The sequence below is a fragment of the Capsicum annuum genome, chromosome 11 (genome assembly GCF_002878395.1).
Source record: "Capsicum annuum cultivar UCD-10X-F1 chromosome 11, UCD10Xv1.1, whole genome shotgun sequence".
NCBI classification, from domain to species: Eukaryota; Viridiplantae; Streptophyta; class Magnoliopsida; order Solanales; family Solanaceae; genus Capsicum; species Capsicum annuum.
In genome coordinates, this window is record NC_061121.1 from 7,876,293 (window position 1) to 7,903,017 (window position 26,725).

General features: G+C 33.3%; 1 protein-coding gene, 1 long non-coding RNA gene and 2 other non-coding genes across 8 annotated transcripts; 3 read left to right on the forward strand and 1 right to left on the reverse strand.

The window, feature by feature from the left end:
- Positions 1-981: 981 nt before the first annotated feature.
- LOC124888622 lies at positions 982-3,517 on the forward strand. The gene is made up of 2 exons (XR_007047119.1): positions 982-1,166; positions 3,162-3,517. It is a non-coding gene; the product is annotated as an uncharacterized LOC124888622 (long non-coding RNA).
- Positions 1,643-1,718, forward strand: LOC124889170. The gene has a single exon (XR_007047782.1). It is a non-coding gene; the product is annotated as a small nucleolar RNA R160 (small nucleolar RNA).
- On the forward strand, positions 1,810-1,888 carry LOC124889171. Its single transcript, XR_007047783.1, has one exon. It is a non-coding gene; the product is annotated as a small nucleolar RNA R160 (small nucleolar RNA).
- A 4,636-nt stretch (positions 3,518-8,153) lies between the features above and the next one.
- Positions 8,154-13,879, reverse strand: LOC107847431 (putative late blight resistance protein homolog R1B-23). 5 transcript variants are annotated; one of them, XM_016691659.2, is made up of 4 exons: positions 13,476-13,879; positions 11,834-12,274; positions 8,909-11,217; positions 8,154-8,409 (listed from the first exon to the last, which is right to left on the reverse strand). In XM_016691659.2, exons 2-3 carry the CDS (start codon positions 12,272-12,274, stop codon positions 8,917-8,919), a joined length of 2,742 nt encoding a protein of 913 aa, XP_016547145.2. In that variant the 5' UTR covers positions 13,476-13,879; the 3' UTR covers positions 8,154-8,409; positions 8,909-8,916. The 5 variants fall into 5 exon arrangements, with proteins under 5 accessions (XP_016547145.2, XP_016547149.2, XP_016547146.2 ...); XM_016691663.2 differs by having other exon boundaries at positions 13,746-13,860; XM_016691660.2 differs by lacking the exon at positions 13,476-13,879 and adding an exon at positions 12,426-13,290.
- Between the last annotated feature and the right edge of the window lie 12,846 nt (positions 13,880-26,725).

A 26,725-nucleotide genomic window follows, 5' to 3' on the forward strand; every position in this document is an offset into this window, starting at 1 on the left:
GTCTTAATTTAGGGGTTTAAGTGAATTTTAGGAATAAGTTTAAGGGGCTATCGATGGGTTTGGCCTATAAAAAAACACAACCAATTAAAAAAGACACAAAAAAAAATGAGCTATCATCTTCTCATTGTATCCTCCATCGCCTCCATGTCTTCTTCTCCCATAAATCTTTAAACGTAACATTTATACCTTCAAAATACATACGGAATCAGTGATGCTTTTTGTATTACAATAAAATTCAATTAAATTTCAGATTCAAAATTAGCTCAAAGTTGATCCTTCAAGTTTTTCAACAATAACTTCTTCAATATAAATTTAAATTCAAAATTTATAAATAACAATAAAATCCACTAAAAAAAATATCCAACACCATCCACTACAATATGAAAACAATTCAACTTTTGCTCATCTAAAATTAAAGTGCTATTATAATTGTAACCGTTGTAAAATATATTGAGTAGCTCAGATTTTTCTTAATGGTTATTAGTGTTGTTGATAGAAAAATGAAGGGGCGAAGTGAGGTGCTTTTGTTTTTCTCACTAAAAATTATGTTTGAAAAGTGGAGAAAAATTAAAAGAGGCAAAAAAATAGAATGAACGTTAGAATAAAAAAGAATGATAATGAAAGAAGAGAGAGAAAAAAGAAATTGAGTATACATTATTAGTTAGTGGTGTTTTTCAATGATGGAAATAGATAAAGTTTAGAGAAAGAAGAAGATACAAAAAATAATTTATTGTCTTTTCTTATGTTTTTGATTTTTTCTTTTTTTGATGACATGAAATTTTATCATTGATTTATTGTTTTCACGTCATCGCAAGTGCATTTCATGCTCTAAATCAAATATGAAATGGTCTAATTTATGTTTAATTGACATAATTTGAATATAATTAAGATGTTCAATAGGTACGTAGCCTAATCGAGGTACCAATATAAAAAAACTCAAAAAGCTCAGGATATTTTGCCAAAATAACTTTTTTTCAAAATTGTATGGCCATACATGTTTTATGGAGTTGAGAAAAAAGTGGACATTTTTCGATAGTGGGAGGGGGCAATTTCGACCATTTCCCTTTAGTAAACCAAACCAAAACCCTAATCTTTCCCTATAAATAACAACAACAATTCGCCGCCATAGATTTACTGCTTCAACATCATTAAAAGTTCTTTTGCAGGTACATTCAAAAATTATTGTTAAATGCAAAAAAATATTTTGTGAATTTTTGTTTTGTTGTATAACTTTTTTAATTTAATTTTAGTTAGATTTTGTATTTTTTTTTTCAAATGGAAATGGATGTTATAGATTGTGCACCAAATAGCCCTTTGTAATATAAAGTTGTTTATTGCAGAGAAAATACGAGATAAAGGTTTTTTCTGGTGCCAAATTGATATATTTTTGGCAAAATTTTGTGGCTGAATATTGAGTTATTTATTCAGCTCTACTTTGCCAAAACAAAAATTCTATTCAAATGTTACTTTATAGTAACTAATAAAGTTGCATTATGTTATGGGTTTAAGTTGTGAAAATAGCTTTTTATATATAGTTTAAGTATGTATATAATACACTCTTGTGGTTCGGCCTTGCCTCGGAACTTGTGCATGACTGTCCTTTTTTTTTACTGAACATTTTTGTGTTTTTGCTGAATTGGCAAGCAAAATGATGAGAATATTTAAGCTGAATTAGATGTTGAAATTCATATATTAGCCTTCAAAGTTCTCTGATTGCGTTGCCTGGTCGTTTTCCCAGACTCTTGTTTTGAGTGTGTTTCAACTAAAATTTCTAAATTAATAATTTGTATGTACTATTATTCGAAAGAAAGCAAAATGATGAGGAACTGTTAGCTGAATTTGTATGTAGAAGATGCATATCATAAGCCTTCAAAGTTCTCTGATTGCATTGCTTTGATATTCTTGATCATAGATGTAAATCATGTTTGTCAAAAAATATTCTTGAGCTTTTGTGGCATTTGCAAATAGCGTTTAAATTGTTCAAGAACTTTGTGGAATTTCATTGGATATGTTGTTGTTTAGTAGAAGGGGAGCTTTGGAGTAACGGGAAAAGTTGCTGCCGTATGACTGCAAGGTCACAGGTTCAAGCCTTGGAAACAGCCTCTTGCAGAAATGCAAGGTAAGGCTGCATACAATACACCCTTATGGTGGGGCCTTCCATGAAGTTGTGCATAGCGGGAGGTTTCGTGCACTGGGCTCCCCTTTTATGTTGTCGTTTGTTAATTTTTGTACTTAGGTGTGTATGTTTGACTGCCCTTTTCTTCAGTAGCTGCCCTTGGTTAGCCCCTTTTGCTGGGCTATGGCACGTAATCTATTGTGATCTTCATTTTGCGTTCCATTATGAAAATATCAAAGTTAAATTTTTTTGGAGAAATTCTTAGGATGATGTTTTTCGGAAACAGCCTCTCTACTTCTCTGGAGGTAGCGGTATGGACTGCGTACACTCTATCCTCCCCAGACTCCGCTTGGTGGGAATACACTGGGTTTTTTGTTGTTGTTGTTGTTGTTGTTGATGATGTTTTTATGTAGGAAAGTACTCTAGACTCAGAAAACTCAAATAATCCCAACAAATTTCATATACGAGCAAACCCTCTTTCTTTCTAGGTCCTCTGTTACTTAATGTCAAGAGACTTTAATTTCAAGGTAGGCATAATTGCATAAAGTGTGTCCATACTTTGTGGTATTCCTCCGGTAGACTCTCCAAAAGTGTTGCTGCACCCGTGTCGAATCCTCCGAAAATGCATTAGTTTTGAAAGATCCGACATGCACTCGAGAGTCTGAGCAGCATAGGTTTCATGTACTTCGATTATTGTATTAGTTTGTTGCAGATTTTTTCGCTCTTTTCAAATGTGTTCTATGGTATTTTGCTATGGCTTTTTCACTTCCACAGTTTCTTTTTCCTTGAGGTGAAGGTCTATCGGAAAACAACCTCTCTACCTCCCAAGGTAGGGGTAAGGGTCAACGTATACTCTACCCTCCTAGACCCCGCTTATGTGATTACAGTGCGTATGTTGTTGTTAGGTATAAAGTGCATGATTACTCTAAAGATAGTACAACTTAAATTATGAGTATAAGCCATCAAGATAAACTTTAGATGCTTCTCTGTTTATAATCATTTGGGTTTGATATGCCTGCTGACCTCCATTTACATTTCTTTGAAGTCAAGTTTGTTGGTTGATTGATGGGATGTTATTGAGCACCAAAATACATGGTCTTTCATTTTATACTATCGTCAGACTATACGAGCATGGTGCTACATCAAGGTTTTTCTTATTATCTGATGCTACTCGACTCTTCATGTTACATCATGTGGCAATTGATGTTTTGTTAATAAGAAATACATCAGTTACATCTATAAGTCGCAATCTTGCTCATCAGTTTTGTGTGGTGTTTACCACTGTCTGCCCTCTTCTAAGTCTTTGAAGATTGGTTAGTTAACTCGACTAATGTAAACGATTTGAGCACCAAAATACATGGTCTGCCGTTTTTATACGCAGACTATACGAGCATGGTGCTACATTAAGTTTTTTCTTATTGCCTATTGTCACTTGACTTCTCAATTTGGACAGTGACTAAGGATGTTTTGACAAAAAGAAATACAGCAATTGCATCTTTGAGCTATAAACTTGTTCCTCTGTTCTAGTAAAGTTTTCTGCAACCAATATTGGTAGATCAGTGCAAAGGCATGATTTAGACTCCCTCCCCCTTCTCATCTATGAAATTTGCCTTTAAATTGAGGAGATAAACATTCTTATCACATAGGATTCCGGATGTGAGCTTCTATTTCATTTACTATACTCCAATTCAGTGAGTGACGTCCTTGTCAATCTCTTCATTTTCTTGGATCATAGTCCTAAGATATTTGAGACTATCTCACTTCTTAATGACTTGATTATCAAGCTTCACTACCATGCTAGTCTTTTGTGTTTCCTCACTAAACTTGCACTCAAAATATTTCGTCTTAATCCTTTTCAACCTAAACCCTTTAGACTCAAAGGGTGTCTCTCTCCAAACCTTTAACTTAGCATTGACTCCTCCACGTGTCTCATCAATCAGAATTATGTCATCTACAAATAACATACATCATGACACCTCACTTTGAATTTGCCGCATCAATACACCCATCACCAAGGTAAATAGAGAAGGTGTAAGAGTCGATCATTGGTGCAATCCCATCAATACTAGAAAAATGCTTTAAGTCCTCTCCCCAAGTTCTACGCGAGTCTTGACTTTGGCACACATATACTTAATTGACCTAACATACGCCACAAGAATACATCTAGCCTCCAAACACCTTCATAGAACCTCCCGGAAGCCTTTATCGTTAGTCCTCTTTATGTCGATGAACACCATGCGTACACCATTTTTTCTCTTCTTATACTTCTCCAATCTCCTAATGAGATGAATGACTTATGTAATTGAGTGACCCTCCACTACCTTTTGCACACTTTCATAGCGTGACTCAACAACTTAATACCTCTATAATTGCAATTTTGAATGTCATTTTGTTCTAGTACAATGAAATCATCGTATTGCATCTCCACGTTTCGGGCATCCTTACTTTCCTCAAAATGATATTAAACAACTCAGTCAAAACTCCATACACGCTCGTCCTGTGCTCTTTAAAAAATTCTATGAAATCTCATTCGGGCTAGTCTTTCTGCTCTCACTCAATTTCAAAAGGAACCTGGCGCCGATACCAGATTTGTTGGAAAGAAAAAGAAAATCTAAAGAGAAAGTGAACTTGAAACAGAGCAGTAAAAAAGAAAAAACAATTGATTGTTTGTATTTTCTGATGCATAATTTAAGTAAAGAGACTTGTCTATAAGTAGACACACAATAAAATTGAAAAATACTAAAATCTAGGTCCACTAACACACTAAAATCTAGGTCCACTAACACACTAATTACTGATTGCCTACTAATCTGTAATACTATTTAAAACTTGTTAGAATAAAGGAAATTAACTACCGACCTCCTGAAGACTTGGTCAAGCATTTTTCGAATCATTTCTCAACAAAATAGACAACATAAACAACTGGTTTCCACTTTCCATTAAAAGGAGAAAAACTACTATCTTTCGTATATTTTTCCTTAGTGGAGGTGGATTTTAGATTTGAAGCCAATTTTTTATAAGATAAATATAAGATTTGAGCTAAAATTATTGAATTCTGTCGAATTGTACTGTAAGTGATACATTTACCCCATCTATTTGTAGTGGCTTCTAAATTTTAAAGAAGCTTGAGTAACGATATAAAGTTTCTTTTGAAAAATATTTTCCATCAAACAACACGATATTATTAAACACAAATTATCAAATAAACTACATTCCAAACAAAACTTTAACTAATATCACTACTATTAGGCATTACTTAGTTTTTTCTTAATAATGATTAAATATTAAAGGAGAGTCTTGGGGTAATCGATAAAGTTGCTACCATGTGATTATGATTCTAAAATTTTTATGGTTCAAATGTTTTCCGAATCTCGTGCATAACAAAAACTTAGTACATCGAACTGCCTTTCTAATGATTATACATTTGTGCTAACTAAAATGCAAATTTCATTAGGAGAAAACATGATTTTCCCCTGAACTTGTCCGTTTGAAGAAGAAAGAAATTGGGTTGGGAGGACATTTTTCGTGTACTGAAAGGGGAGAAAGAGCAGGGGTGGGGTGGGGTGGGGTGGGGGGCCTGGAAGAGGAGGGGGGAGCGGGGAAGAAGGGAGGGATAATTTGAAGGTTGTTTCCATGGTGTGTACAGGGGTGGGGATGGAAAAGGAGATAGGTAAGAGGGGGGAGGGGGAAGGAGAGGGGTCTGTAGAAGGAGTTTTTTTTTGGGGGTGGAAAGGGGGGCATTTTTTATTAATATATATATATATATATATATATATATATATATTTTATAAAAACAATACATATATATTTTTTACTTTTTAGAAAAAATATATAAAAATAGTATATGTGTAAAAAAAAAATTATAATTTTTTACGTGGCAATGACATGGCACTGATATGATAATGATATGACGTGTGTGTAGTGCACTCTCTGTTGTGAGACTGAAATTGTGATTTTGAGGATGTATTTAATTCACTTAAAAGTTATTAAGGGGGTAAATAATTTTTCTTGTTTTTATAAATGGCAGCTAAAGGACATACTTGTCTTCTTGCTTATGCTATGGGTACTATTCAGTGTGGATGGATTTCTGGGAGAAGATATCAAAGAAAATTACGAGAAATATTTAAATTATCAGAGGCTTCATATTCGAACGCGTTGATTAATTGCTGCTGTTGTGTTTGTGATATTTGTCAAGAAAAAATTATTTTCAATACTAAGTGGGAATACACTGGGTTTGTTGCTGTTGTTACTAATTAAGCTATTGATTTTGCAGGATGGAAAGGCAATGTTGAGAAATGGAAACGAGAAGGGGTTAACTGTGCCACCAATTCCTACATCTTCTATGATTCGTTAATTAATTAATTAGTTTCATTTGTTGTGTAACTAATATTTAACATAGCGTGATTATTGTTTGAGCCATGAGGATTTTTTTTTAGTCTCATTTGTTGTGTAATTACTATTTAACATAGTGTGATTATTGTTTGAGCCATGAGGATTTTTTTTAAAAAAAATAAATTATGTGCCTTCTATTGGAGAAAAAAATGTAGAATTGGATTGTTGCTTAAAAATATTTGTTTGATTGTATTTTGTTATGTAATGTAAGTAAAAAATTTATTTGTTAAATGATGGTACTAATAATGTTCATTTTTTATTTGTTTGTTGAATGATGATACCACAACATATTCAATTACTTGTTTGTTGAATGTTGTACCTTTCTTTGAGAAGCGGTATAACATTCAATTTGGTTATTTCGATCCCAAATTTCCAATAGAATAAAAGTAACAAATAAGATTCTATTGTTCTACAATAATTCATGCATGTTCATCAAGAACTCTTTTGAAGTTACCTAATATTGAATGTCAGTTAAATCTTTTCTTTTGAAAAAAATATTAATAAATACAAAATCGAGGCGATCAAGTTAGGTGCCCATAAAAGTTGTTATTGGCAAAATCACTCCATAAAAATATGATGTAGCTAATTTTTATTTCTTCTTCCTCCTTCGTTTTCGTCGTCCTCCTCCTCCTCACCTTTTTTTGGTAAGTTAAAAGTGAACATATGAAAAATACAGAAAACATTTATATATGACCCCTGAGGAGGTCAATCTTTAAGTGTTGGAAGCTACTGCTAAGGGACTTTCCTTCATCTAGAAAGGATAGGCAATTGGGAAAAAATAAGGTGAGCGACAGAGACGAAAACTGAAATAAATTTAAAGACTACTTTTGTAATAACTAAAATTCTACTATATATTTATCTAAATTTCGTGCAAAATGTTTGAAGTTTTCTTGCTTTCAAATTGTCCGAAGTTAGGCTTGACAACCCAAACTTTGGATGCGAATCTGTGAACCTAAGGGACTCGTATGATTGAAATTATCCTACATCAATAATAACATACCCAGCGTATTCCCACATAGTGGGGTCAATGATTGAAATTATCCTAAAGTCGATAAACTTGCAAATTTTTGTATGTGACGAATACGATTGGCAAATTTTTCTCAAAATTGGGTATATAAGCACTTGTCCAAATTTTGAGACCACCATTGCAGCCGTATTGCAGCCATATCCATTGTCGAGCCTGATCCATTCGACTTTTTTACCTGTTCCGGCCATTAACTTTTTTTAGTTCTTCAGTGCCAGAAGATTTTTTTTTTTGGTTTCCCATCCGATGTCCGGTATCTGCATTGGAGTCCGACTAATCCGGATTCGCGCCGCATATGGCCCCGTTCGGGAGTAAGCGCTCCCTACCAAGGATTTTTCCATACCTAGGGCTCGAACCCGAGACTTCTTGTTAAAAGAGGAGCAGCCCCAGCCGCTGCACCACATCCTTTGGTGGTTAAGACACCAGACGTCATTAATTTTCTGAAGGTATTTTGATAAATTTATATTTATCCAACTATTAACTGATATTAGCACAACATAAAAGCTGTACAAATTTTAAGTTACTACTAGGCAGCAAGAATGCAAATCAATAAGAAGGCAGGCCAGCGCACTAAAGCTCCCGTATGCGTGAGGTCCAGGAAAAGGCTGAACACCATGAGGGTACAACAAGAATGCACATCAATAATTAAGCAAATAGCCAGAATAGAAGAGTTAAATGCTTACAAAGATAAATGAAGGAAACAAACAGAATACTCAGTCTCAAACTTCAATTCAAAAACATGTCATAATAAACTACATACAATGTCTCCAAAACCATTCAGAGACTTTATTTGGAAGGAAAAAAAACACAGTTTCTTGGCACACCTTGTCAAAGAGGACATTAGCTCACAACCAAAGTGAAGCATAACGACGTCTGCCTGCAGAAACCATAGGAGAAAAAAGAAATATTACGTACAAATGAGAGAAAGAAGAGAAGCAATGTCATAAATACTACTGCCGAGGAATAGCAGGCTTAAGAGAGACGACATCACAACGTTAAGTTGTTTCTAATTATAGTAAAGTGACATTTAAGTTGTTTCATAGTAAAGTGACATTTTTTTTGGGACGGCTTAAAATGGAAAAGATGTCATATAAAATGGGACGGAGGGAGTAGATATATAAGGCTAAAATATCATTTATCATTCTTGGTGTCCTTATTTCAGGGAATCCCCTGGCTGAAGCCAATGTATTTTTTGAAAAGGAATCAATAATGAAAAGGACATTGGAAGGAAATGTATCAATAGCGTGATAAAATGGAGAAAAACAGAAGGGATCTTGAATATACAACATACATGAAATCCAACAGTATGGTATATATTAATTAAGCTTCATTAGCAGGCAGAGTAAAAATTTAACCAGAAAGGTAAAAAGACAAACCTGTTGTTTTAACTAGAATCATCAGCATCCAAGTGGGGAGGAAATACTGAGAGTCTGAACCTGGAGACGCTAGAGCTAGCATGGTCTTCCAGCTTCTTCTTGGCTATAATGCTTGCTGATTTGAATGCTTTGTACGTACATTCCAGTCGAATCTCTTGGAGATTGGGTATGTCAGCCAGGCCTTGTGGAACTTCTTCAAGTTCCTCACATAATATAAGAACAAGCTGCTTAAGGCGGGGGAAGTTGTGACTTGAAGCCTTCCAGATTTGCAAGTCTGTCTTCTCAATCCACAATACTTCTAGTCTAGCGAAGCTGCCAATTTCTGGCTCCCAGAACTCCCCACTGAAAGCATTCTCCCTCAACTTAAGGACTTCAAGGGACTCGAGCGGCCCCAATTTGGTCATATCCCGCCAATTCAATCGGGTATTATACAAGGTCAACTTCCTCAGGGTATTGGGAAGCATAAATACCATCACAGGAGGAGTCATAACTTGACTGTCATCTTGATCATCATACACTATCTTCGACTTTTCCAAATCTTGATCATCATTCACCATCTTCAACTTTTCCAAATTTTGATCATCATTCACTATCTTCAGCTTTTCCAACCGCTTTAACATATCAAGTTCGCTCAATCCACTAGCATTGTTATCGCAAAGTGAAAATACTTGACCTCGAATAGCTAACTTCCTGAGATTACGAGCCCTGGTGAACACTTCACTGGTGCAACTTTGTGGAGCAATCACGGAGAGTGTGTGTATGTTGCACTCCCGCTCTTTGCTTATTGAAGCACTAGAAGGAGGCAGTTTGGTGGGCACGTTAACGTGTAGATGCCTCAAACGCATCATACTCCAAATATCTGCTTTCACCTCAAAAGTACGAACTTTATGGGTAGTGTGGATGATAAGGGTTTCTAAGTTCCAGAACTTGACAAACATTAGTGGAAGGGACTTGAATTCTCCTGAGAGTGAAATGTATTTCAAATGCAACAACCGATAAAAATCCTTCGAGAAGAGAGATCTTATGGGTTCAACATCGAGGACTTTAATCAGGGGAAAGCCCTTGTGCAAGGATTTATTCATGTCTGGAGTTTGGTTGTCAATTGGTTTTGAGCTAAAACAAAAGAAAGACTTGACATTCTCCATAGGCGGTTTCTTACGAAGTTCCTTGAGGAAATTACTCAAAGTGGAAGAATCAATGCAAAGGCGTCGACATGTGCCTAAATCTTTCGTCTCCAAAGACTCCTGATCAGGTGCGTTTTTAATCGCCCAGACAATGTCTTCCTCAATTGCTTCCTTCTCGCAAAACTCATAGAACATGTCGTTAAGACGACATGTCTTGATCTTTCCATCTAATGACTGCTCTATTACCATCAGTAAGTTCTTCTTAGTAAGATCATTCAGACATTCTTCTGCTTGTTCCTCCAGGGTAAATTGCTTCTGAATTGGTATGAAACCTTCTGCGATCCACAAATGGATCAATTTCCAAGCAGGGATATTAAAACTTTGAGGAAAGCTAGCACAATACAGGAAACACGCCTGTTGGTAATAAGACAGCAGATCGTAACTCATTTTTATAAGCCCGACATAGGTTCTTGGGTCATTACTATATATAAGACAATCTCCCATGTTTTCATAAACTAACTGCCATTCCCTTTTTGTTGTACGACCTGCTAGAACTCCCGCAGTTACCAATACTGAAAGTGGTAGCCCATTACATTTTTTAGCTATGTTACGCCCTGTTTCTTCAAGCTCAGACGGGCAATATCTTTTACCGAAAACCTTCAGATTGAGCAAGAACCAACTCTCTTCATCAGTTAGAAAGGTTAGCTTATGACAATCATGATTGAAACAAGAACCCACCTCTTCAAACCGACTGGTCATCATGATTCTGTGGCCTTTTTTGTTGCTGGGGAAAACATGTTTAATAAATTCTATAATGTCCGTGCTCCATACATCATCCACGACGATTAAACACCTCCTTCCATGCCCCAAGAAGGTGCGAATTTCTTTAATCATTTGCTCATCGCTCTTATTCATGTCAAGTTGTTTCCTCAAATGTTTAAGAATATTGAGCAAAACTTTCGTTTTATTATATGATCGAGAGACATTGACCCAAATGCAACTGACAAATTCAAAAGTAATTCTTGAATCTCTATAAACCTTTCTTGCAAGTGTTGATTTACCAAGGCCAGCTATACTGACAATTGGAACCACCTCTAGCTTTTCTGATCCATGAATTAGCCTATCAATCACTGTGTTTGCTTCCTCCTCCAAACCAACAACATCGTCTTCATCTGACAAATTTATCTATTTTACATGAAAAAAAGAATTCAGGCATAAGATTTTAAAAAGTCACAACTACATTTACTTGCTTAAAAAATGAAAATTAGGAAGTACTCATTTCAAACTATTTTTACTAAACAACTATCCTTCAACTGGGCTTTGTTTATAAGTACTTTTGTCCCCTTTTATGTTCATCCCTCTCTTTGTAAAGGTATTTGAGTAGAGCATCTAGCACCCTTAAACTATGACGAAATTTGCTACGACACACTCCAACTTCACAAGGTCCTGTGACCTCCTGAACTCAATTATAGTGTATTTTTTCATCTTTTTAGCTGATGTGGCACCTTTTTAGATGACGTGATGTGGATCCTATTACCATGTCAGCACAAAAGGTAACAAAAATACACTTAAATTGAGTTCAGAGGTAATAGGACCATGTGAAGTTGGAGTGTGTCATACAAACTTTAATTTGGCCATAGTTCGAGTGGGCACTGAGTGCTTATCTAAAGGTATTTTAGTTAAAATTAAGTTGTCTCAATCTAAATACATATCTAATTTATCAGATGTTGTCTGCAAAACTAAATGTTGAATATCTAAGACTATTTGTATTCTCAACATCAATTGCTTATAACATACATACCTGTATGGGCTGTGGAGTTGTCATAGATAGAGTGCTCAATTGAGTGTCCGTCTCCAAAAGAGGTTTATATTTGACTTGAAGATCTTTCACTTTATTCTTGATGGCCTGAATTTCCTTGGCAACATTCTTAACGTTGATCCAATATGGAACATCAATCCATTTTGCAGCTGGATGAGTGTCTTGGTGCTCTTTAGCTTCAACCAGGAACTTGTCGACGGAGTCATCAGCTTTGTAAACCACACTTCTGATCTCTTTCAATGACTGCTTCCAACCTTGATTGTCTCCATCGATCTTCGAAGCATCTTTTAGAAAAGCTTTGAGTATTTGAAGATCCGCGACTAGATCATTCACATCGTCTTGTACACCAACAATCAGCTCAGTATTTTCGCGGCCCAACTCTAACAACTTCTCCAACAAAGAATTCACTGCTATTTCAGTCATCTTCAAAAAGCGAAAAAAAAGAAACTGAAATTAGATTGGACGCTAAGAAAACTAAAACGGAAAAAGGCCTAAAATACCTTTCAATTATGTAAAAACAGTGCAAAAACACTCTCCGTCTACCTATTGGGCCTAAACCGCTCTTCCCGCCTACCTGTGGGTATAAAATGCCCTTCAACTATATAGAATAGTATAAAATCACCCTCCAAAACATCTTCTCATCTAACAATTGCGCCCAAAATATCCTTTCCAAAACTAAAATAATGATGCAAGAGATAAAATAATTTAAAGCTGCTGTCATAGCTTCTCTCTCCGCGTTGCTAAAATAATGATGCAGGAGATAAAATAATTTAAAGCTGCTATCTTCTCTCTCCGCGTTGTGTTTCATTTTCCTTCTCTTTTTCTATTTTATTTGATGACTTTGTTTTTGTTTGCATTAGTTGACTTTTTTGTAAGCTCATGAGGAGTATTTGTTGGGAAATATATTTTTTTTAAAAAAAAAAATTCTCTAGTAAAACAAATTTTTATAAAATGAAGAAAATAATTTCCGTACTGAGGAAAAACAAGTTTCATACCTAAAAGTTTTTGGGACAATATTTTCTACTTATTTTTTCGAAAAAAAAAAAACATTCTCCTTCATGCCAAACGCTACCCTTTAGTTTACTTCACGACTTTATTCTTTTACTATGAGAAAACTTTTAAAAGAAAATATTATGGAATTTAGATCGGCCATTAAGAAAATTTGAGATCTTAATATCCCCTTTCATATACTATAAGTAGGTAGTAAACTTCAAAATAATTATGTTACATGTCTTAATTTGACATACCACAAAGTTAATAAGATGGATTTTAGATCTCTTGGACCTAAATCAAAAATGGGTAAAGCGTACTAAAATTCTCCTTGAAAAAGATTTTTTAAAAAATAAGACACATAAATTAAAATAGAAGGATCAAAAAACAAAAACAAACAAAAACTGGTTAGAAATGTTGTCAATTTAAGAATTTGTTTAATTTGAATAATCTTTTCACTTTTATCTTTTTTTCCTTTATAATCCTCAGATTCGCTATAAGGGCGGAGTTACAGACCAAGGTACGGATTTGACAGAAATCAGTAATCTTACTCCAAATAATTGTATTGAATTTGTTTTATAAGAAATTCATTTATTACGCTATACAATAGATATCAGTAGATCTAGTAACTTACAAGTGCTGGAATCTTGAACCCGTAAGCTTCAGATTTTAACTCCGCGTAAATTAAAGATGAGAAGTTGATTTGTGTTTAACTTTTCTCAACTGGAAAAGATGTTGAACTCTCTTACACTAATTAACCAGTTTCTTCCAAAAGTTGATTTGCAGATCAAGCTTTTCATACAAAATGAAACAAGAGAAGGATAGCCTAGATTATGATCTGGCTTGCCAGATCCAAAAACTAATTAACTAATATGAAGAACAGAAAGAAAAATGCTTATCTTACTAGCTAGGCTGGAGTTTGCATCTTATACAAATGGAGCAACAATTCAAATTATAAAAGTAGACATCATAGGTGCATATGACATATTACTTTTGTTTTACTTTACTTTATTTTACTTTACTTTACTTTACTTTAGGTCGCTTCTTCACCTGCTTTAGCTATTTCATAATATATCACTTTTAATTAATTATTATAAATTATTTATATATTAAAAATTAATATTATTTAATTATAAAATAAATAAATAACTACTTATGACATGTATACTCTAAATGCTTGAATTCATAATTTTGTAATATTATTTTTAATTAATTATTATAAATTATTAACATGTTCAAAAATTAATATTAAAATAATTAATCATTCATGATATATCTACTTCCGCTACTTCAATACATAATTTTATTATATCATTTCTAATTAATTATTATAAGTCATTAACATATTAAAAAATTAATAATATATAATTAAAAAGAAAGAAAATAAACATTTATGACATGCCTGTTATAGCTGCTTCTACTTGTGATTTTAGTATATCATCCTTAATTAATTATTATAAGTCATTTACTTATTAAAAAATTAATAATATTTCGTAAGAAAAATAAAAATAAATATTTATGATATGTCTCTTTAGATGTTTAAACTGTTATTTTACTATATCACCCTAATTAATTATTATAAGTCATTTAAGTATTAAAAATTTATAATATTTAATAAGAAAAATAAAATATTCATAAAATGATAAATTAACTCTTGATTTTTATATTAACTTGACGTCTTATATGAGACCCACTTAAATTTTTTTCATAAGTATTTTTGTATAAAAATTTTGGTATATCACTTGTAGTTAGTTATTATGAGTTATTTAAGACATGTTTGTTTCGCTACTTCAATCGTAATATTTGGTGTTTGTTTCGCTACTTCAATCGTAATATTTGGTTGACTCTCGAAATTATATCAATGTCACTTAAATATGAATAGAAGAAAAAGTATTATAAATCACAATAATTAAAAACTTATATTATCTTTAAAATATAATTGACTATCAACACCATAAAAGTTTGGACAAGAAGAGAGTATTATAAATTACAATAAATAATGGCTTAAAATATTATATGACAGAGCGCAAAAAGTATTGTAAATTACAATAGCTAACAACTTAAAATATCTAAAAAATATTTAAAAAATATAATTGATTATCTAAATTTTATTTATGTCACATAAATTGAGAGCAAATGAATACGTAAAAAATATTATAGATCACAATAAATAACAACTTAAAAAATTTAAAAGATATAAATATTTGATGAACTCTCGAAATTATACATGTGTCACTTAAATTGGAATGTAAGAAAAAATATTATAAATTAAAATAATTAAAAACTTAAATTATTTTAAATATATAATTGACTATCAATACCAAAAAAGTTTGGATAAGGAGAGTAACATATATTAATTGCATTACATGAAAAGTATTATAAATTATAATAGTTAACAATTTAAAATGTCTAAAAAAACTTAATTTGTTATATATTTTTAAAAAATGTAAAAATATTATAAATCACAATAATTAACAACTTAAAAAATTTAAAAGATGTAATATAAATGTTTGACTGTCAAAATTATATCAATGCCACTTAAATTGAAATTGAAGAAAAAATATTATAAATCTCAATAATTAAAAACTTAAATTATTTTATAAATATAATTGACTATCAATACGATAAAAGTTTGGACAACGAAAGTAACATATATTATTTGAAACTTACATAAAATATTAAAAATAGTTAATCTTCAAACTTGTATTTGCTGAATGTGTACACACTCTCTGGATTGAAAGAAACCAAAGAATATTTGAGGAAAAACAAAGGACATGTGACTGCCTTGCAAAAGAATTAACTTACACCTGCATTACCAAAGCTAAACCAACAATCAGTACTCTTTTGCATAATTATCGTTTCTAGATAGCTTGACTATTGCCTCAAGTGGTCTTTTGTTCCCTTCTAGTTGATTGATTAGGATCCTTGTCTTTTTCTTTTTTCTGTGAGTATAGCCGGCTAAGTTTGTTAAGCTGTGCTTTGATCTGTAATAGTTACTTTGGTGATTAATAAAATCATGTTAGTTACAAAAAAAATATGATTAATTATCTAAATTCTATCTGTGTCAAATAAATTGAAACAAAAAATATATATAGCACGGGCCCTCGGCATCTAGTAGTATATAATACTAGCAAATACTATTATGGAGTAGACTTTATTTATTTCACTCTAGTCTTTATATAATTACATTGTACTTAGTAAACCTAAACGCTATACATAGTTAACTAGGGTACAATGGAGGTTAAGCACCTCTACTATCAAGTTGATAGGTTGAGGGTTCGAGTTACGCTGAAGGGTTAGCAAGAACAATGTTAATATTTGATACTCTAAATTTGAAAAAAAAAAAATTAACTAGGTCAAATGTAATTAAGTGAGTTAAGGGGTTGGTTATAATTTTGAAATACCCCGTACTTTAACCGCTCGAATAATGCATAAAAAGTGAACTTTAGGACTCCTATATCGATGCTAAACCATGTTTAGTTGGGATGGTGAGTGTTCGGAAAAAAACAATGACAAATATAGTCTATCCAAAAATTGAGGAAAAATCGACCCAGTCAAATGTTTACAAATTTGTAATAGAAAACCAATGGGCTTCCATTGTTTTTTTTTTCTGAGAAACTTACATAAATCCCTGAATCTTTAAGTGATATTACATAAAATTTTGAATATTTTGCTAATTATATCTTATCTCGATTTTTTGATATAGTGATACATATGTTAAGCGGTGATACATATAAAAAAGTGATAAATTTGAAACAGATCAGTTCTTTATTTAAGGAAGTAACGAATTTTCTCGGATTTTAACAACGCAAATCATGCCAATACTGTTACAAGCGTTAAAAACGCAATTCCATTCGACAACAGCTTAAAATTGAAGCAAACCAAAATTTATGAAGCAAACCAAATTAGAAGCTCAACTTTTTTGAATTTGGGAAAAAATCGATCTTCTTTCTTAATTTTCTGATTAACTTTAATGAAACTCGTGACTGTGTTGTTGTTTTATTTCGGGGAATGGGTTTCAGAAACTAAGTATGATGATACCAAACAGTAGCTAAATGAGAACAAAATAGTCCACAATCTTCACAAAACAGTCCACACGACAAGACACCAACGAAAACAACAAACACAAACTTAAATGAAAAAAAAGATAGGTAACTTGACACAAAGAGAACATGTAATGTAGAAACTAAAAAGTAAATTAAACTCTAAAACCTCTACAAAATATGTTAACAAGCACCAAGTTCTTACGGTGACCGCCAAGGGAATCAACTTACCTCAAGATCCACTGTTTCTAAGCAAAGAACAATATTGGGTTTTCCAAGCCCTAAGCTACAATGGCTAGTCCAAGCCCTAACTAAGAACTACACTAAGGCGGTCTACTCTCAAGAGAGAGGATTTTTAATGTCTCATATTTTCATCATTAAACAACTAAAGAGAAAAAACCTAATAAGAGACTATACATAGCCTAGCTTATTACATAGTATAATGGACCAAAATACCCTTAATGAAAGGAGAGGTCATGGGTTGTTTCTTTAACATGTGCACACCCCAAAATACCCTTTATGAAGGGTGCTTCTTCAATGCTCCAAAACTATGGGGTCATACTTCAAAACTTGTAGTCTTGAATTGGCATCAAATGTAATCCCCCACGCAATCTTCCACACACGGGTTTGTTTAATGGCATGCTCAAAACGGGTCCTCCATGCATGCTCTTGTATCCTCAAGGTGACCAAGTCTTGAGCTTCTATGTGTTGGCCTCTAAAGATGTCATCAAAATATAAGATGGTCATTTGTCCCGTATCATCCTCCCTTCTTGAAAAGGATTCGACCTCGAATCGAAACCTTGCAAAATCGAAGAGAGGACAAAAAAATACAAACTCCTCATGGCATGAGGGTTAGGGTTAGAACAAAAAATCATCTCAACATGCCAAGGTTGCACATATTTGAAACATAACCAAGGATCCTTTGAATGAAATATTAAAAACTCAATGAAAGATGTACAAAGGATTTGGTTATGGGAGTCACCAAGAGTGACACTTTGCTTGTCATGTAGACCAAGCAACAAGTTGGGTGCACCAACATCACCATTTCCATATTTGTCACCAGGGTCAAACGAGAAGATTAGCCATAGACACGGGTCTAGACAACACTCCCATTTCCCGTGGTCTCCACCCAAACTAAATGACATACTCTCTACAATAGCATACATATCATCGAAAGAAAATAGTGAGTAGAGAAAAGTATCATTCAAGTTGACTTCTACTAATGTGCCCTCATGTGTGTACTCACTACTAGTTTTTCAATCATCACCATGAGTAGTCTCAACAATAAAGTCACACAAAGTAAAAGGAGTAACTTCCGAGACTACACATTCCTTACCCTTAAGAGTACTCTCATCTTCCAAGAAGAGATTTACATCTTTGGGAGGAATGGTGTCACACCATAGTGGGTTAACATATAGGCTATAGCCTCCAAGGTAATCCATACCATCCTTTTCACCACTAGGCTCATTAGGAGCATTTATATCATTTTCAAACAAGACATTATACCTAAAGAGTGCATGATCCAACCTACGGCTAGATTTGGAACAAGCAAGTTCCTCACTCTCTAAGAGATCAATATCAAGTTTCAAAGCAGTTTCAAGCACAAGATTGTCTCAAGAATAGCTCTCGGGTTCACTCCCCTTTTGTTGACCAACTTTTTCAAATACTTTACTCACTTGAGTTTCATTAATCACATCACACACATACTCAAGTGGTGGACAATTTTCACAAATAGGTTGATCAACACCAATTACACAAGACGATGTACTTCCGTTCAACATATAGGCTTCAACACTAGGTGGAAATAAATTGATCTCACAAGAAGAGTCAATTTGGTCATCAATAGGATCAACTAGTGTATTCACACTCACAACATGTACATCATCAACAAAAGGCAAAAAATCATTAGACTCATAAATAAGTAATCTACTGCTCACACTCAATAGGATACTAGCCACACAATTATCATTCACATGTACAAAAGTGTAAGAATTAGCTATTTTACCCTGAAGTTCTTGAGTCGACTCTCCTTTGTTGTGTTGTGAGGTCCTCCACAAGCTTAGGCAGCAAGTTCACTTCGAAATTTCTCTCTTTCACTTGCCATGTCGGTACCTCCGCAAATATCCTTAGAAATAGAAGGACAAACAATGTTAGCTCGGTTTGGTGGCAATCCCCTCACTTCGCTCCACATAACCTCTCCTTTTTCCACTCTTGGATTACCACCTTGAACACCCTTACTTCTCTCAATCTTTTGTCTCTTATAAGCATTCGAATTGGAGTAAGTATTCACTTTTCTTTGCGGCTCGGGCAGCATGTATGTCACGAGGTGATTTCCCCACCGATCTCTTACAATATTAGGCCAATTTTGCACATTTGGAACTCTATGTTGTGCAAACCAATCAGCACCTAAGCATACATGACCGTATGTCAATAGAAGAATATCGCACCACACCTCCTCATGGTATTCAAATTGGGAGAAGACAACTTTGACCATCTTGGTAACCTTAAACCCGTCCAAGAAGTATGGAACAAGTAAAGGCTCGCGAAACAACCCCAAGTAGTCAACCATGGATGGAAGGATGTAGTTTCTATAGTACCTATCATTTAACACAACGAGGCAGCCTGGTATCCCATAAATAGTCACCTTTCCGAAGTGTACACTCCTTATCGGATCAATATTGTAAGGAACACGAGTACCTTTCGGTTTTGGAGATGCATACCTTTTTCTTCTCATTGGACAACCTCCACTAAATCTAGTATAACCATTCATACTGTATCGACCTTGATAAGAAGTACTACAAGGTGGAGGATATGAATCTTCACACTCCTCACGTGTACTCTCATCATAGATCTCATAATCTTTGCGAATGAAAGGGTTATACCTAACACTAAATCTAGGTTTGGAGTGAGAAGTGTAAGACTCCTCATATCTCTCAATGTCATCACAAGATCTATCACGAGGTTCTACATCATCTCCAAGTTTACCATAAGCACTAGGCACTTCATTTACCTCATTTTCTCCCTCAAAACCGTAACTCTCAAATCTGCCTAAGTTTTGATCATGACTATTTTCATAGCCTCTGCAATCTCCCTTAACTTTGTAGTCATAAAATCCCACAATACGATCATAGTCTCCCATGTTGTAGTCACAATAATACCCGTCTATCGAAGACATGTTCCCCTTATATCACCTTTGTACCTACACAATGAACAAACAAGACTTGTAGTAAAAGATCCTCACCAACACACGTATACACCCACCTTTGTGATTTTCACAATTATAGCGGCGAATATAGAAAGTTGCTTATACTCCGGTAGTCAATAGGATGTTAATTCTACTTGGCAAACGGAATGGATTCTTGTTTGATCGACTCAAGACACAAAAATAAAATTTACTTACGAACTTGAAACAAAGAAGTTACTACGAGTTAAAAATGATAAAAACACACAAATATCGAAGACACAAAAGAAACAGATTCAACAATTAATCTACAACTAAGTAGGTGATTAATAGTTGTTAATTAATTCTAGAATCAAGACATGAAACTAATGAAAAAATAAAATGAAACTAAGAATATAAATTTTTTAAGCTTAAGCACTTTCGGTGATGACATGGCAGCCTCTCATTGATTGTTGAAAATTGTCAAAAGTTTTGAGAAATTTTTTTCTTGTTTTCAATTTGTATTGATCAATGTTCAATTGGAAGAGTGTATTTTCGGTTTGGGAGGGAAACAACAAGACTTAGAGGCTTTTCAATGTTCAAATAAAAGGCTTGACTTTTCTTTCACCCTTTTGGCAAAACACCTTTTGAAGCCTTTGTCCCTCTTTCCTCTTTTGTAGGTCTTGGGAAGACCCCTTTCTTTATTTTGGTAATAAGACCTTTTGAAAGTCTTTTGGCCCCCTTTCTTCTTTTATAATAGTCTTGGAATGTGTTTCAAGACTAACAAGACCACACCTTCTTTCTTCTTTGATTTTAGATCAAATAAACCACTTTCTCTTCAACAAGATATGAAGATGTTAAAGAATACCAAGAACACAACTTTGAATCTTGGAGTTCTAAGGTTAATGTTGGACCTATCAAACATCAAAACACATATTCAAGATCCAATATTCAACAACAACATCAACAAAACATTTTTCAAGCCACCAATCTTCAACAACAATATCAACAAAATATTTTTCCAGCCACCAATCTTCAACAACAATATCAACAACCTTTCAACATTCAAGAACCAATTGGATTTAGCTCAAAATTTAGATATAGACTCTATTAGTGTTAGTGAAGAAGAGACTAACACTAGAAACAACAAAACACAAAAAACAACAAGAAAACCAAGCCTCAAACCTCAGCCCAAACACAAAAATGGGATAGATTACTTTTTTTTGCATTTTTCAAATTTTCCAACACTATTTTTGTGATTTTTCAAGATAGCAAGCCCAAGATTGATCTAGTGGGAACGAAATCAATGATGGAATCTGATACCAAATGATACCAAACGGTATCTAAATGAGAATAAAATAGTCCACAATCATCACAAAACAGTCCACATGACAAAACAACAAACACAAACTTAAACGGAAAAAAAGATAGGTAACTTGACACAAAGAGAACACATAATGTAGCAACTAAAGAGTAAATTAAACTCTAAAACCTCTACAAAATACGTTAACAAGCACCAAGTTCTTACGGTGACTGCCAAGGGATTCAACTCACCTCAAGATCTACCATTTCCAAGTAAAGAACAATATTGGCTTTTCCAAGCCCTAAGCTACAATGGCTAGTCCAAGCCCTAACTAAGAACTACACTAAGGTGTTCTACTCTCAAGAGAGAGGATTTTCAATGTCTCATATTTTCATCATTAAATAACTAAAGAGAAAAAACCTAATAAGAGACTATATGTAGCCTAGCTTATTACATAGTATAATGGACCAAAATACCCTTAATGAAAGAAGAGGTCATGGGTTGTTTCTTTAACATGTACACACCCCAAAATACCCTTAATGAAGGGTGCTTCTTCAATGCTCCAAAACCATGGGTTCATACTTCAAAACTTGTAGTCTCGAATTGGCATCAAATGTAAGCCCTCACACAATCTTTCACACATAGGTTTGTTTAATGGCATGCTCAAAACGGGTCCTCCATGCATGTTCTCGTATCCTCAAGATGACCAAGTCTTGATCTTCTATTTGTTGGCCTCTAAATATGTCATCAAAAGATAAGATAGTCATTTGTCCCGTATCATACGATAACTATTGGGTCGACAATATTGTAATTCATGAAAAAATATCTTACCATGATTTAATGAACGCTATATCAATTCAATTGAAAATTGATGTATCTCTAAAAAGAATTCATGCCAAATACATTATTCAAGGCAATTCATCAGCATTGGAGATTCATCATGTTATAGTTGTGAAACTTTTTCTTCAGATTTTGAAACATGAAATTATATTCGGGAAGTATCCACTGTATATTACGACGAGTGATATTGTAATTGACAGTGATGATTTTGATGCGGATGATATGGCAATTGGGTGGTATGATTTTGTTGAGCTGTCTGAACTTACAGTAGCTGTAGTCAGTAATGTTGAATCTCTGCCAGTTGTTGATATGAGTGGTAAAGAACTAATAAGTCATTACTATAACAGTATTGTAAATATGAACCAAAAGTATAAAAACAAAGCTACTCTTGTATCGGTAATGTGTAACTATGCAATCACGCACAAGTTCAATTTCAGAGCTAAGAGATTTGACAAACAGAGGTGTGATTTTATTTTTTCAACACCAATTTTTGATTTAATTCGCAATTGATACATCTGAAATTTGTAGTGATACATTTACATAATGTACACTGAATTGTGTTGAATTGTGGATATGTATTTTGTTTATTGCTGTACGTGCTTCATATAAATACTTATTTACTGTGCATTGTGGTGTTTTAGAATAACGTAAAACTGTAGGTAGAAGGTGATTCATATGATTTATACATTTGTTATCATTATATTTTTAAAATGGTGATTCATATGGTAAATGGTGTTATTGTGTTAGAAAAGGTGATACATTTAATCCGAGTATGATAATGCATACCAACTAAAGTTTGATTTATTTGAATGATAAATATGTTATCATTATAATTGATAAATGGTAATACATATGGTAACACATAACAATGTTTGTGATTTTATAGAGTAAAGATGATTCATATGAATGATACATATGTCATGATTATTTTTGCTAAATGGTGATTCATATAATAACAAATTAACAAAACTTCATATTTGTGATATATTTTCTTGGCGTTTATTTCAGTTACATCTTGCTGTGCAAATCTTCGGAATATAGTTGGTTATTCAAAGGCGTTATGTAAGCTTGGTACTGATACATTCATAGTACGTACTTTCAATGATGAATACACTTGTCCATTGATGGACAGAGTTTTTGAGCAACAACATGCACCAATTGCTTTTGTAGCTGGAATAACAGCTCTAAAGCTGTTGAACCATTAAAGAATAATCACCCCAAGTGACATTATTGAAGATATCAGAAGAAAACTTGGTTTGGAAATAGATTATATAAAGGCGTGGCGTGCTAAAGAACGTGCTTTAAATATATTAAGAGGGCGACCAGTAGACGGATATAAGAAAATGCCTACCTACGTATACATGTTGAATTCTGCTTATCCCAATTCGCAAATAAGGATGCATAAGTCTATGGATAATTAGTTCATGTATCTATTTTCATAGCACTACATCCTTTATTAGAGGATTTGGGTTTTGTAGGCCTGTTGTGGTATTAGACGGTTTTTACATGAGCGGACCATATGAAGGAACATCCGTTTCATCTAGTACACTTGATGGAGTAGGTATTGCACGTAGTGATTCTTGTATATATTTCTACCAAATGATGTTAATTGTTATATAAATTAGATATAATAATTGGTTGATGTTATGTATCAGGTCATTTATTACCGCTTGCGTATGGAGTTGTAGATTCTGAGAATGATTTCTCCTGGACATGGTTTTTCCAGCAATTTAAGTGTGCTTTTGGTGAGCGATAATATGTGTGTTGTCTCTGATAGACATGAAAGCATAATCAAAGCGGTTAGTGTGGTGTATCCATGTATACCACATTTTGCATGTGTTTGACATCTTTAAAATAATGTCTGCAAGAATTATAGAAAGAGTAAGGACAAGCTGACCAACGAGTTTTTTTCCATGGCTAAAGAGTACAAGTTGGATGATTTTGATGAGCTTATATATAAAGTGGAAAAGATTGACAATAGAGTAAAGGTATATCTAGAAAATATTGGATTTGAAAAATGGTCACGAGTTTATGCTCCAATAAATAGGGGGAGGATGATACTTCCAACATTGCAGAATGTATCAACTCTCGTCTAGTTGAGATATGTGAACTGTCAATTTTAGATTTTCTTGTATAGGTCAGAATCTTATTTGATGTCTGAAACCGCAAAAATAGAGACCGGTCTAGATTTTTTGCTAAAAACTCATTGGGAGGTAAGTTTCAACAAATTCTTCAATTAAACGAGGTAAAGTCATCGCGTATGATGGTAAGTTATTTAATATTTATTATACTTTAAGTAATTTGATTTGCAGACTATTTTAACTTTCTGATAACAGATGTATCAAAGTGATACATCTGGAACTCATATGTATCATTTTGATACATCTGCACAAATATGCCTCCACTTGAAATCTCATTCTTTATATTTAATTTATCTGTAATATTTATGATTCATATATTATGTCGACTAACATAAATCTTTATGAAAAAATATTTTTAGATTAGGGAATCAATTAACTACATATACGGTGTGTATGAAGAAAGAAGAAAATACATTGTTCGGTTGGATAATAGAACATGCAACTGTGGTAGAATTTAGCTTGATGAGATACCATGCACTCACGCTATTGTTGTTTTAAAAAGCAAACATGTAAAGAAAATGAAGTCATACTGTTCTGATTACTACAAGAAGGAGACACTAGTCAAGACTTATGAAGTGTCATTGTGTCCAATACCCGATAAACGAGATTGGCATGTACCACCGGAGGTGTTAGAAGATGTGGTTTTGCCTTCAAAATATAAAATCCCACCTGGAACACCTAATAAAGGAAGACAAAAGAAAAGTAGCAAAAAGTTTTTATTAACCTCAAATCGTTGTGGCAAGTGTGGGTATGAAGGTCATAACAGACACACTTGCAACAACTTTCCATTAGAGATGTGACATTTTTCTTTGAAGTTGAGTCAGACTTGTTTAATTAGTTCAATATTTTGAATTCAATAATTTGAGTTAAATACTCAAAAATTTATTGCGTGAGATATTTTGTTTACAATGGAAAAAGAAATATTATTTTCAGATCAGTATTTATAATTCGTTAGTACTATTCTCTGATGCAGATATGTTAGAGTTCATGATAATTATGTGATTCATACAACCCATCCCTGTTACATTGTTTATATATTTCATTAGGTTAGGAATGTTAGTGATACATTTCCAACATGAAATTACAATGTGATACATATTAAAAAAATTCATACTTTTATATGATTCATATTAATCGTTCATGAAATTTATGTGAATCATATTAGTTATTAAACTCAACAGTTCAATTGGTTATACATTTTCAACATATTATTTTTAGCTGATACTTATTAAAAATTTTAATACTGTTATACGATTAAAATTTACAGTTCGTTAAAGTTGTGTGATTCATATTAGTAATTAAACTCAACAGGTTAATTGGTTATATATTTTCAACATATTATTTTCAATTGATACATATTAAAAAATTTAATACTGTTATATGATTCATATTAACCGTTCATGAAAGTTATGTGATTCATATTAGTAATTAAACTCAACAGGTTAAATGGTGATACATTTTCAACATATTGTTTTAGTTGATACATATTAAAATTTTAATACTGTTATATGACTCATATTAACCGTTTGTGAAAGTTATGTTATTCATATTAGTGATGCGTGATTTATTTTTAAGGCTATTAAAAACAACTGGAATGTTGGTGATCCATCTACAACAAACTGTTTACTAGTGATTCATATTAGACCATTTATGATAGTTAACAGAATTATTATGCTCTATCGCAATTGTAAGACACCTGAAATGCAACTTCAAATATCGCCAATTTGAGATTCTATACACCAGAAATATATAATTTTCACTGTCTTGATTAGTTTATGAAATATTAAACGTCATGACATTAAAAACATAAAACACATTGTCTTAAAATATTCGAAAATCCCCAACCGTAAGAAACAAAATATCCATAAATTCACAAACATAAGAAACCGATATCCTGTTGTCACAGAACAAATACTAGACAACTACGGCTCAACATGAATCATCTCTGTATTTTCAGGTGGAATGAAGGTGCGTTTAGGCCTAGGCAGATCTTGATTGTCACTAACATATCCAGTGTATGCCTTGTTCACACCATAGTCCCATAACAAGGATGCGTATATGGTATGATGCTTTTCTAGATCAAACTCTAAAGAAGGTATTTGATGTCCATCACTTAAATATTCAGCATATGCTGCTACAAACAAGCCACAATTCCTAAAAAACATAACAATAGGTATTTTATGGATTGTTGTGAGCTCTTATGTAAGAAAAATATATTTAAAAGAATAGATGATACTTACAACGTGCTGCTTGATTGTTGCACAATCCCATCAACAATCTGAACATCAAATGGATGATGGTCTATCTTTTCCTTGTATGCTTCTAGTAGTGACTAGTCTGTGCGCTCTTTGTTTTTAAAAAAATTAGATATTGTCAAATAAGTTGACAACATTTCAG